Source organism: Hypanus sabinus, chromosome 22 (genome assembly GCF_030144855.1).
Source record: "Hypanus sabinus isolate sHypSab1 chromosome 22, sHypSab1.hap1, whole genome shotgun sequence".
Classification (NCBI taxonomy): domain Eukaryota; kingdom Metazoa; phylum Chordata; class Chondrichthyes; order Myliobatiformes; family Dasyatidae; genus Hypanus; species Hypanus sabinus.
In genome coordinates this window covers 67,342,570-67,360,802 of record NC_082727.1, presented here as the reverse complement: position 1 = coordinate 67,360,802, position 18,233 = coordinate 67,342,570, and the positions used below count along the sequence as shown (strand labels likewise).

General features: G+C 40.9%; 1 protein-coding gene across 3 annotated transcripts in view; it reads left to right on the top strand.

The window, feature by feature from the left end:
- Positions 1–634: 634 nt before the first annotated feature.
- Positions 635–18,233, top strand: part of cacul1 (CDK2 associated cullin domain 1) — a 161,174-nt gene continuing 143,575 nt past the window's right edge. For 2 of the 3 annotated variants that reach the window (XM_059947962.1, XM_059947960.1), the window contains exons 1-2: positions 637–1,144; positions 16,675–16,801. In XM_059947962.1, coding sequence (XP_059803945.1) covers positions 838–1,144; positions 16,675–16,801 — 434 coding nt within the window. In that variant the 5' untranslated portion in view covers positions 637–837. Of the gene's footprint in view, positions 1,145–16,674; positions 16,802–18,233 lie in introns of all 3 variants that reach the window. The other variant, XM_059947963.1, reaches the window with a different exon arrangement.

Genomic DNA, 18,233 nt, shown 5'->3' with positions numbered 1-18,233 from the left:
ACACCAGATACGGCGATCAGACCCCGTAGGCTTCTCAGTTTACAGGAAAGGCAAAAGGTGAAGGTGTGTGCTTCATGATAAACTCTCAGTAGTGCTCCAAGATGGTGACTTTGTCGAACTCGTGTTCCCCCTACCTTGAATACGTAACGGTCAAATGCCACCCGTTCTATTTACCTCGGGATTTCTCCTCCATATTCCTGACCACAAATTACACACCACCAGCTGCCAGGGACACCATCCGGACCAGATGCTTTACGTATGTGGGTTCACTCTCCAAAGACTGGACTTAGGTGCATTGTAAAAGGACAGTTAAGATTCAGGCATGTAGCAGCTACAGAAAATCTACATTTGCATCCACAGTTTTGCAATTGTTAACGCTGTGAGATGGGTCTGCGTCCCTGGTTACACGGGAAAAATCGTACGTGTTCACGACAAATGGAGTCTTTCACTTCGCAATCAGCTTGTTACAGTTTAAACAAATATTACATAATTCACGAACGGATAAACAGGAAAGCAGAAAACGCGGAACCTGGTCTATGCTCACAATAGTCCTGTCTCCCTTGGTTACCGTCTCCAAGGCCTGCCACTGCCCGCGGGTCGCCAAGTGTCGCAAAACCGAAGGCCGGTCGGCAAGGGGAAAGCCGTAAAGGGAGCGCTGCCTTTGGGCCCAGTGAGGGTGGTGTCGCTGGAATGTAGAAGAACTAGGGGGAGAGACGCGCATATTTATGTACACTGGAGCATTCATGTAGCAGGGTCAGACGAGGCTGGGACTGTTACTGCTGCATTTGCCTTCAAAGTGTTCTTCCTGGCTCTCGTCCTGATCACGTAGCTGACACCATGGACGAAAACATGGAGGAGGACGCCAGCTATCAGCAACTGGTAATGGACGACCACAATCACAACAACTGGGAGGCAGATGCTTATCAGCATCACCATAACCACCAGCACCATAACGGCCACCGCCACACTGAGCTCATTCTGCCCGAGCCAGGCAGTATGTCGCAAGCACAACAGGATCCCAAAGAACTACACCACCATCATCTGTCTGTCAACGGGGAAGAGCGAGGGCCAGGAGCGCACAGGGAGCCTGAGCCCATGACCAATAAAGTAACCCTGAATATTAACAGTTCAGCTTCCAAGTTCTGTAAGTGAAACGGGGAGAAGTATCTTAAGAATATGTGTATTTTAAGATTATATGTGTTAAATAACTGATAGTTAACGTGAATGAGGAATTCATGGTTTGAGTCTAATCCATTAGAGTTGGGTTTTCCATGCTTTTTATTTGAATTTTTTTGTGCATCCAGCTGTAATAGTATATCCCTAAATATTGTATCTTATTATTTGGTGGGCAATGCAATAAAGCAGAAGTACAAATCATTTTGAAGTAGAAAATGTGGTTACTGAAATGCCACTCTCAATAGCAAAGGAATAAATAGGTTCTGATTTAAATAAACCTGAAACTTTTACTCAAACTAGTTTTCATGCATTAACTCCCATTTCACGTGTATGTGCAATAGGAATTGAAATAAGAATTAATTACTTGGGGGAATAGTACATGCTTGGTTTAATTTCAAATGCATGTGTCTTTGTCAACAGGTGTTTTGTAGGATTAATGTAATCTATATGTATTGGACTTTCTTCACTGACAAAAATAAAATGCCAAGGCAAGCCTAGAATATTTGCAAATTGGAAGTAACAGTGAATTGCCAAGTAAAAAGAATAAACTCCACTCTTGAAAATGGAGGAGTATTGAATGCTGCCACTGAGGCATTGTTGCATGCTTTGATTTTTTTCCTCCCTGCTTCTTCCAGGTGTTGTGAATAATTGAAACTGAGACCTGGTATTGATGACATAGGTTTAACCATCTTAAAGCTTACTCTATCTGTGTATGTGTAAATATCCTATCGATATTTGACACAACCTATTTTAAAATTATTGAATTTATCTGTAAAAGGTATATGTGTAATCTGTACTGTGAAATTGAAGTACTGAAATAATAATGGCAGAATCCAGAAAGCAGAGTTTAGTTGCAGTTCCCCGGATAGATTTGTCTGCATCTGCAAAACTCGCTCTTGTACTGAACAATATAGAATTGGAGGATTCTGAACTTAAACATGAGAGATTCTGCAGATGTTGGAAATCTAGAGCAACATGCACGAAATGCTTGAGGAACTCAGCAGGCCAGGCAGTATCAATGGTAATGAACAAAAAGTTGATATTTTTGGCTGAGACCTTTCATCCTACAGTTTTCAGTTGGTACTGATTTCCTTGGGCTGAGAAATTGTAACTTGCTTCAGGTTTATGTTAGTGTGGTGAGAAAGCAGGTAGGTATGTTTGGGAAGAGAAAATTGTCTGGAGTTCCTGTAGGTGATTGCTACCCACTGACATACTTTAAGGATTTGTATGTGGACTCTGTCATCAACAGTTAGCTTGGTGGGAATGGGGTTCTTGTTTACAGATGTCTTGTGGAGAATAATCTCTTGGATCGTATTCTGGAATCTTAATGCCACACTAATGGGAGAATTTGTGAGATAGTTGGTGGAAACTGGTAGAACAGAACTTTGATTTGGAATAAGTTGCTACATTATTCATAATTTAATTGGACACATTAATTCCTAAATATGTAAGGATTTAAATAAATAGTTGATTGATATGCCTTGTAGTCAAGTGCTTTTAGAAAAATTGTGATTCAGTGAATGTAATCAAGTAATACTTTGTGCTTTGAAATAATTTATATAATAGGCTAAATGGGTTATAGCATACAAAAGTGAAATGTTTCTTGTAGCAGTGTAGTTTTGAAAGGAAAAGTATACGTTAATATAGAACAAACTAAGTACATTCCATTACCTTGAAAGATATGAAAGTCTTTTACAGATGGCAGCAATCCTTTGGAAGATTGTCACTGTTGAATCATGGCAGTCAATTTGAGTACTGCAAAATCCCACAAGTAAGAATAAGGCTTGGCCAGAACATGGTTTTCTTTGAAATTTGTGAATGAGTTTTAGCATCCTCCTGGATTTCAATTGCTCTCATCTGGAAATGCCTCATTCCCTCAGCTGCACAGAAGCATTCTCTTAGATTGATTATAGCCTCTGGGTTAGACCTTGGGCAACAATGCTAGTTCAAGGTTTGAAGGGAATATTTAGTCAGGGTTAATTTTGAACTTTGAAATGTTCTGAAGTTTGTAACAGTGAACAGTAGAAATCTATAGAAATGAAACAAGTTCTTTGACATTTGGCAAAATATTTAATGTCATTTCCCTTAATATAAATTTGATATAATTTTATGTTTATTTTTTTTAACCTGCTCAAAAGGTTTGGACACATAAATCCAAAACCTTATCCATCTCTTAACATTTTAGATGAAGGGTGCACAAATCTTTGCAAGATATCTCTGTACAAATGCTTTTACATTTTAAGTGACGAAAGCTTCCACATCCCGTGAGGGCATTTTTCATAACAAAGTTTAGATGCTTGTAATCAGGCTGTTGTGTTCTTTTGGTCACATTTTATATTTTATCTTGTATCAATGTGGAACAACTACAAAATTTGGAGCATGTTAGTAAGATAATAGTGTGGTGTATTTCTGCCACTCAGAATTGCTTGTATATTACTCAGTAATCTATTTTTGTTATAAGATGCATCTCTTTACTGTGTATATCATACAGCAAAAAGAAATAACTGGTTAGCCTGTTGAGGGAGAAAGACTCAGACATTCACATACTGAAATCCTTGAAGGTGGCAAGTCAAGCTGATAAGGCTTTCTTTATTTTTTGTGTATCTATCAATAGAGACAAGGTAGAAAAACAAATAAGTTAATACCATCGTTTGTATAAACCACTGTTTAGACATGAACTTGTTAGTAATTAAATCTGATACTACTTTTGATGGAGATTAAGGCCTAGAAGAGGTTAATTGGATTTATATCAGGGACAAGTGATGTCATTTAAAATGGAAATAGTAACTGGGGCTTTTTTTGTATCTTCTGATGGAACTGGAAGATATAAAATTTTGCAAAAATAAGAAGACCTCTAATTTCCTATTCCTATGCCTTCAAGTTAATGGACATGCTTGCCAGAGCAAAAAGGGCACTGAATTGATAAGGGAATAACATTTTTCTTTGTTTTTGAGCTATGGTCTGGAATATAATAGCTGAAACACATTGATACAAGATTCAATACAACTTTCAAAAAGCACATGGAGGTATAATAAAGGAAAATGCACAAGGAAACCAAAGAAATTTGTATAGATCTAGCACAAGAGCAGTTTGGCTTGTTGGTATGTGAACTTGAAATTATGTGGTAGCTCTTATAAATAATATTTTGGAGAATAAGATGGTTATGAATTTTTCTAGTATCTGAAAACTCTAGTGTTGACCAGCCAAACTTAATTTCCTCCTTGCTTTCTGTATTTCCCAATGACATTGGTTGAATGGGAGCTGCTATAGCCTGTGACAATTGAATTTTGTGAAGTGTTGTGTATTTATTTGGCCCATCAAGTCTGTTCTGCCATTTCATCTTGGCTGAGCCATTTTTCCCCTCAGCCCATATCTCCTGCCGCCTTCCCCCCTCCCCCACCCATATCCCTTCAGGCCTGACCAATCAAGAATCTAAAAACCTTTGTCTTAAATATACATGAAGTCTTGGCCTCCACAGCTGCCTGTGGCAACAAATTTACAGATTCATTGCTCTCTAGCTAAAAAATTTCCTCATCTCCATTCTAAAAGGCTGTGTCTTCTGGTCTTAGACTCTTCCACCATAGGAAACTTTCTCTCCACATCCATTCTATCAAGGCATTTTAATCATTCGGTATGTTTCAATTAGTTCACCCCTTATTCTTTTAAATTTCAGCAAATACTGGCCCAGAGCCACCAAACGCTCTTTATGTGACAAGCTGTTTAATCATGGAATAATTTTCATGAATCTTCTTTGAACGCTCTCCAGTTTCAGCACACCCTTTCTAAGGGATCCCAAATCTGCTCACAATACTCCAAGTGAGGCCTCACCAGTGCTTTATAAAGTCTCAGTATAAACATCCTTGCTTTTAGATTCTAGTCCTCTTGAAATGAATGCTAACATCGCATTTGCCTTCCTCGTCACAGACTCATATTGCATACTAACACTTAAGAAATCCTGAATAAGGACTCCCAAATCCTTTTGTGCCTCAGATTTTTGCATTTTGTCTTCATATGGAAAATAGTCAACCCTTTTATTTCTTCTACCCAAGTGCATGAGCATACACTTTTCAACAGTGTATTCTATCTGCCATTTCTTTGTCCATAGTCCTAATCTAAGCCATTCTGTAGTACCCCTATTTCCTCAGAACTATCTGTCCCTCCATCTATCTGCATATTATCTGCAAACTTTGCAACAATTCCATCTTCCAAATCATTAACATATATCGTAAAGACAATCAGTCCCAATACAGACCCCTGTGGAATACCACTAGTCACCGACAGCCAACCAGAAAAGGCTCCCTTTATTCCCACTCTTTGCCTCCTGCCAATCAGCTAGTTTTATCCATGCTAGAATCTTTCCTGAAATACTATGGGCTTGTAGCTTGTTTAGCGCCTCGTATGTGGCACCTTGTTAAAGGCCTTCTGAAAATCCAAGTGTACAACATCAACCAATTCTCCTTTGTTGATACTGCTTGTTATTTTTTTCCAAAGAATTTCAACATATTTGTAAAGCAAGATTTTTCCCTTGAGGAAACCATGCTAACTCCAGCCAATTTTATCATGTGCCTCCAAGTACCCCGAAACCACATCCTTGACAATCAACTCTAGCATCTTTCCAACCATTGAGGTCCGACTAACTAGCTTATAATTACCTTTCTTCTGCCTCTCTCCCTTCTTGAAGATTGGAGTGACATTTGCAATTTTCCAGTGTTCAGGAACCATTCCAGAATCTAGTGATTCTTGAAAGATCATTACTAATGCCTCCACAATCTCTTCAGCCACCTCTTTCACAACCCTGTCATGTACCATCTGCTCCAGGTGTCTTAACTACCTTCAATCTTTCAGTCTCCCAAGATCCTTCTTCCTGCTAATGGTAACTTCACACACTACATGGCCCTTGGTAACTGGAACTTCCACCACACTGCTACTGTCTTCCACTGTGAAGATGATGCAAAAAAGACTGATCTTGCTTGCTTTGGTAAAGTTAGTTAAGTTCAGTAACTTTAAAATTTATTTTGTTGTACAGATATTGCAAATGCTAATGCAGGATTAAACCAGTGGTCTTCAGAGGCTGATTCTAAATGCAGAATGATCACAAGTCAAACAGATAAGAAATGTTCTCAAAGTTCCATATTCATTTAAAATTGCATCACAATTGTTGCCTTTTAACTAGAATAAATTGTAAGTGGTGATCTTTAAGGAGGTGGACATGTTTTGCAGCAAATGCTAAATTAATCAAAATTGTAATATGTGAACTTGCTATTTGGATTGAAGCACAGGTTGTCAATTTGGAATGTTACTGAAAGGCCACTGACATGTTAAACTTGGGATCTGTGAGTAAATGCACTGACCAATTACATTTTAACCCCATTGTAAACGTTTGCCTCTTGTTCATCTGACTGGACCTTTATTGGAGTAACTTTTGTTTAGGATGGCACTAGACTTGAGTTTTGGAAACCCCCAAGGTGCTGTTATCTGACAGCTCCAATTCAAATCCCAATTTGAGCTATTTATTTTTGTATTGTGTCTGTCTTCAAAATTTAAGCTGTCCATTATTTAGCAAAGCTGGGGATGGATTCTAGAGGATAATAGATATTCCAATGGTTATTTAGTTCTGGTCATCTCACTGCAAGAAGGATGTGGATACTACAGAGAGTGCAGAGGAAATTTACAAGGATGTTGCCTGGATAGAAGGGTGTACCTTATGAGAGTAAGTTGAGTGTATTTGACCTTTTCTCCTTGGGGCGATGGATGCTGAGAGATGACCCGATAGAGGTATTTAAGATGGTGAGAGGCATTGATCGTGTGGATAGCCAGATGCTTTTCCTCGGGCCTGAAATGGCTAACATGAGGGGGCATAGTTTTAAGGTGCTTTGGAATAGGTACAGAGGGGACATCAGGGGTAAGTTTTTCCACACAGAGTGGTGGGTGACTGGAATGGGCTGCTACAATAGGGTCTTTTAAGAGCTTCTTAGATAGGTACATGGAACTTAGAAAAATAGAGGGCTATGTGCTAGGAAAATTCTAGGCAGTTTCCAGAATACATGGTTGACACAACACTGTGAGCCGAAAGGCCTGTAATGTGCTGTAAGCATCTTTGTTCTATGTTCATATTCCAACACATTTTACAATTGAAAGAAAAATATGTATTCATTTCACTGTAACAACGTTGTGACCGTTTTAAACTAAATATTAATTTTTCAACATTTTTAAATTGATAGAAGTTAAAGAGCTAAAATGATGTTTAATTTATTGAGAGCTTTTATGAAAGTTAATCTTTGATCAAATTCAGCAAGAGAAACCCCTTGGCATTTATTATGAAGTGTGTGGGATAGCTTCAGGACAATATAAGGTACCATCAGAGTCAAAGATTTATGCCATTCTAGATAACTTGAAATTTCTGGAGGTGACAACTGATTTGAAACTTATTACTTTTCTTTACATTTAATATCATTTGGTGATACTTGTAGTTGAGGCTAATACTTGTGGGCAATAGTTGCTGTGGCTATTGTGGGGGAAGAAGACAAATACAGAGGATTCTGTAGTTACAGGAGTAGACATGAGATTCTATGGATGTGATTGAGAAATCCAGATGGAATGATGCTTCCCAGGTCAGGGAAGTTATGGATCAGGCCCATAGTATTCTAAAGGGGAAAGGTGAACAGACAGAAGTCCTGGTTCCTATTGGTACCGATGATATAAATAGGAAAAAAGAGTAGGTTCTGAAGAGAGAATATAGGGAGTGGGGTTAGATAGAAAGCTGAAAAGCAGGACCTCTAAAGCAGTAATATCTGGATTGCTGCCTGTATCACATACCAGTAAAAGTAAATTTAGAATGATATTGCAGAGGAATGTGTGGCTGAAGAACTGGTGCTGTTGTAGATGGCTGCTAGTGACTTGTGTTCCACAATGGTCTATGTTGGGACAAATTCTTTTTACATTATATGTTTATGATTTGGATGATGAAATTGATGGCATTGTTACCAAGTTTGCAGATGATATGAAGATAAGTGGAGGAGTCGGTAATTGTGAGGAAACGGGCTACAGAAGGACTTGGACAGATTAGGAGAACTGGCAAAGAAGTGGCAGATGGAATGCAGTATTGGGAAGTGTATGGTCATGTAATTTGGTAGAAGAAGGGTTCACTATTTTCTAAATGGAGGGCAAATACAAAACTGTAGGTGCAAAGGGAGACAGAATCCGGAATGGTGGAATAATAAGGGTTGTTGTGATGGGGGATTTTAATTTCCCAAATATTGATTGGCATTTGCCTAGAGCAAGGGGTTTAGATGGGGTGGAGTTTGTTAGGTGTGTTCAGGAAGGTCTCCTGACGATATGTGGATAAACCTACAAGAGCAGAGGCTGTACTTGATCTGGTATTGGGAAATTAACCTGGTCAGGTGTCAGATCTCTCTGGGAGAGCATCTTGGAGAAAGTGATCACAATTCCATCTCCTTTACAATAGCATTGGAGAGAGATAGGAACAGACAAGTTAGGAAGGCTTTTAATTGGAATAAAGGGAAATATGAAGCTATCAGGTAGGAACTTTGAAGCATTAATTGGAACAGATGTTCTCAGGGAAACATATGGCAGTAATGTGGCAAATGTTCAGGGGATATTTGCGTGGGGTTCTGAGTAGGTATGTTCCAATGAGACAGAGAAGGGGTAGTAGGGTATGGGAACTGTGGAGGTGCTGAAAATCTAGTCAAGAAGAAAAGAAAAGCTTATGAAAGGTTCAAAAAGCCAGGTAATGATAGAGATCTAGAAGATTATAAGGCTAGTAGGAAGGAGCTTAAGAATTAAATTAGGAGAGCCAGAAGGGGCCATGAGAAGGCCTTGGTGAGCAAGAGTAAGGAAAACCCTATGGTATTTTACAAGTATGTGAAGAACTAGAGGATAAGACAAGAGAGAATAGGACTAATCGAGTGTGATAGTGGAAAAGTGTGTATAGAACCAGAGGAGGTAGTGGAAGTACTTAATGAATAGTTTGCTTCAGTATTCACTACAGAAAAGGACCTTGGTGATTGTGGGGATGTCTTGGAGTGGACTGAAAAGCTTGAGCATATAGACATTAAGAAAGAGGATGCACTGGAGCTTTTGGAAAGCACTGGGACTGGATGAGATGTACCCCAGGCTAATATTAATGGGGACAGGAGAGGTTTCAGATGATTGGAGGGTTGCAGATGTTATTCCCTTATTCAAGAAAGGGAGCAGAGATAGCCCAGGAAATTATAGACCAGAGAGTCTTACTTCAGTGATTGGTAAGTTGATGGAAAAGATCCTGAGAGGCAGGATTTATAAACATTTGGAGAGGCATAATATGATCAGGAATAGTCAGTATGGCTTTGTCAAAGGCAGGATGTGCCTTATTAACCTGATTGAATTTTTTGAGGATGTCACTAAACACATTGATGAAGGTAGTGTATATGGATTTCAGCAGGGCAATTGATAAGGTACCCAATGCAAGGCTTATTGAGAAAGTAAGGAGGCATGGGATTCAAGGGGTCCTTGCTTTGTGGATCCAGAGTTGGCTTGCCCACGTTAGGCAATGAGTTGGTTGTAGACAGGTCATGTTCTGCATGGAAGTCAGTGACCGTTGGTGTGCCACAGGGATCTGTTCTGGGACCGCTTCTCTTTGTAATTTATATAAATGACCTGGATGAGGAAGTGGAGGGATGGGTTAGTAAATTTACTGATGACACAAAGTTTGGAGGTGTTGTGGATAGTGTGGAGGGCTGTCAGAGGTTACAGCGGGACATTGATAGGATGCAAAACTGGGTTAAGAAGTGGCACATGGAGTTCAACCCAGATAAGTGTGAGGTGATTCATTTTGGTAGGTCAACTATGATGGCAGAACATAGTATTAATGGTAAGACTCTTGGCACTGTGGAGGATCAGAGAGATCTCGGGGTCCAAATCCATTGGACACTCAAAGCTGCTGTGCAGGTTGGTTCTGGCGAAGAATGTGTGTGGTGCATTGGCCTTCATCAACTGTGGGATTGAGTTTAAGAGCTGAGAGGTAATGTTACAGCTATATAGGACCCTGGTCAGACCCCACTTGGAGTAATGTGCTCAGTTCTGGTCACCTCACTAGGAGGATATGAAAACTATAGAAATGGTGCAGAGGAGATTTACAAGGATGTTGCCTGGATTAGGGAGCATGCCTTATAAGAATAGGTTGAGTGAACTTGGCCTTTTCTCCTTGGAGCAGCAAAAGATGAGAGGTGACATGATAGAGGTGTATAAGATGATGAGAGACATTGATCATGTGGATAGTCGGAGACTTTTTCCCAGGTCTGAAATGGCTAAAATGAGAGGTGCAGTTCGCTTGGAAGTAAGTACAAAGGAGATCTCAAGGGTAAGATTTTACACAGAGATTGGTGAATGAGTGGAATGGGCTGCCAGCAATGGTAGTGGAGGCAGATACAATAGGGTCTTTTAAGAGACTCCTGAATAGATACATGGAGCTTAGAAAAATAGAGGGCTATGTTCCCTATTAGCAGTTTGTGTGTGTGCGCGCGCACGTTTTTCAACCAGCGCATAAAGGAAATTAATGTGCACACAAAAGTTTAGTTACCCAAAATAATGTAGTAATTAATATTTATACTTATTGAAAATAATCTTTTAGTTAAATGTTTCTGTTAACTAGTTAGTTGGTTTTTCAAATACCACAATGCATGTCACTAATTTGTGTCACCTCATCTTTCCTGTTCCGGTTTGCACAGTTGATGGACATTGGGGGAACCTTTCTTGTGTCTAGTGCAGACTGTGAGCAGGGTTTTAGCCTAATGAATCAACTCAAAAATAAGCTGAGAAACTGTTTAGGTGAATGTCATTTGGATAGGTTAACGAGAATCAAAAGCTATCAATTGAATGGAAGCTATCTTCCATCAATTGAAGCTATCTATTTGTCTGGATAGAGTTTACAAAGAATGGGTAAATGCCAAAGACAGGAGAGGAAAAAAATAACTGAGTGACTTAAATATGTATGTATTTTGTTGTTATTCTTGCAGTTTTATGTCAAATATTTTGTAAACCTACCCAAACTCTGCCATATGTGTATTCAGTGCGCACATACTTTTGTTACAGGACAAAAATTGGCACAACATAAGATTTTTGCACACGCTGACTACTAAAAATTAGAGGGAACATCGGCTATGGGTAACTCTAGGTAATTTCTAAAGTAAGGACATGTTTGGCACAGCATTGTGGGCTGAAGGGCCTGTATTGTGCTGTAGGTTTTCTGTGTTTCTATGGATATGGTGAGAAGGGTCTTAGATCAGAGAACACAGCTTCAGAATAGTGTGGTGTCATTTTAGAATGGAGATGAAGAGGAATTTCTTTGGCCAGAACACAGTGAATCTGTGGAATTCATTGCTACAGCAGCTGTGGAGGCCAAATCTTCTTGTATTTAGGGCAGAGGCTAAAAGATTCTTGACTGGTCAGGACATGATGAGATGCAGGGTGAAGGCAGGAGATTGCGGACGTGAGGAAAATTGATGAAATAGCAGAGCAGACTCGATGGGCCAAATAGCCTAATTCTCCTGTATTTTATGGTGCATGGTTTTTAAATTTATGGATTATTGGGATCTTTTCCAGGTTGGGTATGACTTGTACAAAAAGGACAGGTTACACCGAACTCGAAAGTGACCAGCATCCTTGCGGATATATTTGCTGAAGCTGTTGGGAAGGGTTTAAACTAATTTGGCAGGGAATGGGGATAGGAGTGAGGATGTGGCTGTTGGAATGCATGTAGATACAGTGTTGTGAGACTAAGAATTGACAGATTATAGGGTAAAATTGCAGTCAGTGGGATGAGTTGAAGTGGAACAGGGGCCAAAATCAAAAAGGTTGGTGAATGTAGGACTGAAGGTATTATATTTGAATGCACACAATATACAGGGTAGACTATCTTGTGGAGCAGTTAGAAATTGGTAGGTATGACACTGTGGCATTATTGAGGTGTGATTAAAAGAAGATCCTGGTTGGGAGCTTAACATCCTAGGACGTACATTGTATTGAAGGGATAGGTAGGTAGGCATAGGGGGTTGGCGTGGCTCTTTTAATAAAAAAAAAAGAGAAATCAAATCCTTAGAAAGCTGAATTCTTAGACATCGTATCGGACGATGTAGAGTCCTTGTGGGTAGAGTTTAAGGACTTGCAAGGGTTAAAAAGACCCTAAAGGGAGTTGTACACAGGCTCCTGAGCAGTAACCAGAATGTGGGCTACAAATTGCAGTGGAAGATAGAAAAGGCTTGTAAGAAGGCAAAATGTTGGGATAATCATGGGGGATTTCAATATGCAGGTAGACTGGGGAAAATCAGGTTGGTGCTGGAATCCAAGAGAGGAAATTTGTAGAATGCCTGGAGATGGTTGTTTAGAACAACTTATGAGCACACTAGGGGAATGGGAATTCTGGATTGGGTGTGATGTAATAACCCAGATTTGAATATGGAGCTTAAGATAAAAGAATGCTTAGGTGGTAATCATAATATAATAGAATTCATCCTGCAGTTTGAGAAGAAGAAGCTAAAATCAAATATATCAGTATAGATAAGGCAACTGTGGCTGACAAGGGAAGTCAAAGACAGCATAAACACAAAATAGAGGACAAATAACAGCACAAATTCATGGGAAGGTAGAGCATTGGGAAGCTTTTAAAAGCCAACAGAAGACCACTTAAAAAAAAACTCATGAAGAGAGAAAAGATGAAATATAAAGGTATGATGGCCAATAAAATCAAAGAAGATACCAAAAGTTTTTTTCAGATGTATAGAGTAAAAAGGAGATGAGAATGGATATCGGACCACTGGAAACTGATGCTAAAGGCATCAAAGAAATGGCAGACAGACTGGATAATTATTTTGTTTTAGCCTTCACTGTGAAGACAGTAGCAGAACATAAGAAATGCAAGAGTGTCAAGAGGCAGAAGCGTGTGTCAATGCTGCTACTAACGAGAAGGTGCTTAGGAAGCTGAAGGGTCTGAAGATGGTTAAGTCACCTGGACCCGATGAACTGCACCCCATGGTTATAAAGAGGTAGCTGAAGAGATTGTGGAGGCATTAGAAATGATCTTTTAAGAATCACTAGATTCTGGAATGGTTTAGGAGGACAGGAAAATTGCAGATGTCACTCCACTTTTCAAAAAGGGAGGGAGGCAAAAGAAAGGCAATTGTAGGCCAATTAGCCTGACTTCAGAGGTTGGAGTCTTATCATTAAGGATGTGGTTTCCGAGTACTTGGACACACATGATAAAGTAGATCAAAGTCAGTATGATTTTCTGAAGGGGAAATCTTACCTGACAAATGTGTTGGAGTTCTTAGAGGAAATAACGGCAGGATGATGTTTATTTGAACTTTAGGAAGGCCTTTGACAAGGTGCCACACACGAGGCTGCTTAACAAGTTAAGAGCCCATGGTATTACAGTATAGATACTAGCATGAATAGAGCATTGGCTGACTGGCAGGAGACAGAGTGGAACTAAAGGGAGCCTTTTCTGCTTAGCTGCTGGTGACAAGTGGAGTGTTGCAGAGACTGGTGTTGGGACCACTTTTCATGTTATGTCAATGGTTTGGATGACAGAATTGATAGCTGTATGGCCAAATTTGCAGACTACAAAGATGGGTGGAGGGGCAGTTAGTTTTGAAGAAGCAGGGAGTCTGCAGAAGGACTTGGATGGTTTGGGAGAATTGGCAAAAAAGTGACAGATGCCATGCAACTTTGTAGAATGAATAAAGGCATAGTCTATTTTTCAAAGTAGGGAGAAAATTCAAAAATAGGAGGTACATAGGGACTTGGGAGTCTTTGTACAGGATTTCTTGAGGTTAACTTGCAGCTTGAGTTGGTATCAAGGAAAGCAAATGCAATGTTAGCATTCATTTCGAGTGGATTAGAATACAAAAGCAAGGATGTAAAGGCTATATAATGTATTGGTCAGACTGCACTTGGAGTATTGTCAGATAGGTTTGGGCCCCTATCTGAGAAAAGATAGACAAGACAGACAGACATACTTTATTGATCCCGAGGGAAATTGGGTTTCATTACAGCCGCATCAACCAAGAATAGTGTAGAAATATAGCAATATAAAACCATAAACAATTAAATAATAATAAATTAATCATGCCTAGTGGAAATTAGTCCAGGACCATTTTATTGGCTCAGGGTGTCTGACACTCCGAGGGAGGAATTGTAAAGTTTGATGGCCACAGGCAGGAATGACTTCCTACGTCGCTTAGTGTTACATCTCAGTGGAATGAGTCTCTGGCTGAATGTACTCCTGTGCCTAACCAGTACATTATGGAGTGGATGGGAGTCACTGTCCAAAATGGCATGCAATTTGAACAGCATTCTCTTTTCAGACACCATCATCAGAGAGTCCAGTTCCACCCCAACAACATCACTCACCTTACGAATGAGTTTGTTGATTCTGTTGGTGTCTGCTACCCTCAGCCTGCTGCCCCAGCACACAACAGCAAACATGATTGCACTGGCCACCTCAGACTCGTTGAACATCCTCAGGATTGTCCGGCAGATGTTAAAGGACCTCCTTCTCCTCAGGAAATAGAGACGGCTCTGACCCTTCTTGTAGACAGCCTCACTGTTCTTTGACCACTCCAGTTTATTGTCAGTTCGTATCCCCAAGTATTTGTAATCCTCCACCATGTCCACACTGACTCCTTGGATGGAAACAGGGGTCACTGGTGCCTTAGCCCTCCTCAGGTCCACCACCAGCTCCTTAGTCTTTTTCACATTAAGCTGCAGATGATTCTGCTTGCACTATGTGACAAAGTTTCCCACCGTAGCCCTGTACTGAGCCACATCTCCCTTGCTGATGCATTCAACTATGGCAGAGTCATCAGAAAACTTCTGAAGGTGGCAAGACTCTGTCCAGTAGTTGAAGTCTGAGGTGTAGATGGTGAAGAGAAAGGGAGACAGGACAGTCCCCTGTGGAGCCCTAGTGCTGCTGACCACTCTGTCTGACACACAGTGTTGCAAGCGCACGTACTGTGGTCTGCCAGTCAGATAATCAAAAATCCATGACACCAGGGAAGCATCCACCTGCATCACTGTTAGCTTCTTACCCAGCAGAGCAGGGCGGATGGTGTTGAAAGCACTGGAGAAGTCAAAAGACATGACCCTCACAGTGCTCGCCGGCTTGTCCAGGTGATGTAGACACAGTTCAGGTAGACGATGGCATCCTCAACTCCTAGTCGGGACTGATAGGCCACACTTAGACCCCCTCCAGTTCACCTAACCATAGGCCGGAGCTGCTCTAGAACAAGCTTCTCCAGAGTCTTCATGATGTGATATGCTGGCATTGGAGAGGGTTCAGAGGAAGTTCATGAGAATGATCCCAGGAATGAAAGGGTTAACATATGGCAGTTGATTGATGGCTTTGGGCCTGTACTTACTGGAGTTTAGAGGAATCGTGTGTGTGGGGGGGGGGGGGGAATCTCATTGAAACCTATCGAATATTGAAAGGCCTAGGTAGTGGATCTGGAGAGGATGTTTCCGATAGTGTGGGTGTCTTGGACTAGAGGGCGTAGCCTCAGAATTGAGGGTTGTCCATTCAGAGCAAATGAAAAATTTCTTTAGCCAGAGGGTGGTGAATCTGTGGAATTAATTGCTATAGATGGCTGTGTAGGCCAAGTCATTGAGTATATTTAAAATGGAAGTTTTAATCAGGGCATCAAAGGTTACAGGGAGAAGACCAGAGAATGGGGTTCAGAGGGATAATAAATCAGCCATGATGGAATGGCAGAGCAGACTTGATGGCTGAATGGCTTAATTCTGCTCCTATGTCACATGGCGTTACGGCTGTCTCATGGAACCCCCTGGACAATAAGAATATCAAAGCATTCCTACTAGATTTGGTCTCTTGACTACTTTTATGTATTGGGGGGAAAAAAATCACCTGATGTCAAGAATTTCACATGCCAAAGACAGTGATTGGTCTTCTGTTAGTGGTAGTATTTTATAGGGCATAGATGAGTGTCTTGCATGGTGACTGAATATTTTGTTTGTGGGGAACTGATAAGTGTAATCATTCAATTAGTGATTCAATGGCTGTCTAGTTCCCTAAGTGTTTGGGTCACAGTTCTGTAAAGGGGAAGAAAATAACAGCTGCAGTCTTGGTTGATAATGTAATTCAATATGTATGTTCATCAGAAGCTATTTTTAAGTAATGCAGCACATGTGTTTGCAGGAGGGGGCTTTTTTTGTCTGGTTTAGCTACAGGTCTATGCCATTAACAGTCCCTGTTGCACTGGTGATTGTTGGGGTTGGATAACTGCTTTGTTTTTCATTGTTGAGGTGACATCATGTATGTTGCATGTCTTGATTTCTTTTAAATTACACTCCTTTAGAAAGCTTAGGAGACCCCTTAATTTTTTTGCCACCCCACTAATAAAGACATCAGAAAGAGAATCGTTAGCTTTCTTAAATATTTCAAAGTTAGTGCTGAATTTGGTAAATTGTTTGTTTTTATCTTGTGTTTAGTGATGAACGTTATAACGGCTGAAGATTACCAACGTACTTATTGGCCGAAGCTGGACAGTGCTATTGATCAGCTTTTGACACAGTCTCCTGGAGACTGCATCCCTATTTCTTACGAGCAAATTTACAGGTGAGAGCAAAAAGAACTGCAGTAGTCAATAATGAATCTCTGGAAAGAGGTGATCTAAATCAAACAATTTCAGTTTGTGAAAATTAATTTCTAATACCTAGTATAACAATGTAGCCCAGACTTTTAAATGTATTGATTTGTGCTATTTGTGAAATTTGAGGAAGACCCATTAAAATTTGACTGTCATAGGAATGAAATTGCAACAAACTTGCCACTCTGGTTTCCTCGTGAACACAAGCAATTTCTAGCCTTTTTATTTGTATTTAGATTTTTTAAAATTACTTGGCTCGCATGCTCTCCCTTTATGCTAGTGGTCACCAACCTTTTTAAGCCCAAGATCCCCTACCTTGGCCTTGGTGAAAGGCAAGATAGACCCCAAATCGATTAGTTACACGCATGTGCACTGGGGCAAAAAAGACCAGAAGTAAAACCCTGCAACCCGGAAATAGAAATAATGCATGAACACCAGGGGTCACCACCCTTTTTTGCACCGCGGACCGTTTTAATATTGACAGTATTCTTGCGGACTGGCCGATGGGGTGGGGGGGGGTTGTTAAACACGACTTGAATACAGCGATACTCGAAGCAGGTTCCTTATGTCCAGTCTATTCTGCAATTTAGTTTTCGTGGCTGTCAGCACATAGCTGCTGTCCTGCTTGCTCACGTTTTTTCTGCTAGAAAAATAACTCAATGGGTTTATCTTTAAGTGCAGGGTGTGTGGACTCAAGGTACTGAAGCAGTCTTGAGTGCTTCATGGCCTCATTAGACAACTTCCTGCCCGTCCGCTGCCAGATGCCTTGGCCAGGTGTGGCTTTTCCCTTACTGGAGCCGTGGTGGTCGCAGTCCAGAGACAGTGACCAACAGACCGAGCGAGGGGTGTGACAGGGCGAGCGTCTGCGCCCCCCCCCCCCAGTAGGATCTATTGGCCGACAAAAGTTTGGCTCGAGGGATGACTTTCAGTAGATCGCAGCGGGTTAGCTGCTCTGATACTTATGGAACCCTGAGCCCGAATTAGGTCGTCTGCAAATATTTTAGCACCAGGTTCCCCACGAACATTCGGTATGATGAACGGGTTTAGAGGCGGCGCCCATCTGTCTGCGCTTCAGGCCGGTAGCAATGGCAATTCTCGCCAGCTGCCTGAGGCCAACCAGTGATCCCTGGCGCGAGGGTGTCGCTGCATTTAGGTGACTGATGACCTCGCGTGTATTCAAGTTCAACAGTGGGTGTGACAGGGAATGAGGAAAGGTGCAGCTGACTCATATTGTTTCCTCACAGACCAGTGGTTGGGGACCACTGAAGAACACTGTAGTGTGTGGCGGGTGGAGCTACACGTATGCGCACTGGGCAGAAAGAACGGAACTAAAACCCTGCAACAATCTCTCAACAGTATTTGTGCATTTATTTTTCATTTTTTTCGGGATCTACTGGGAAA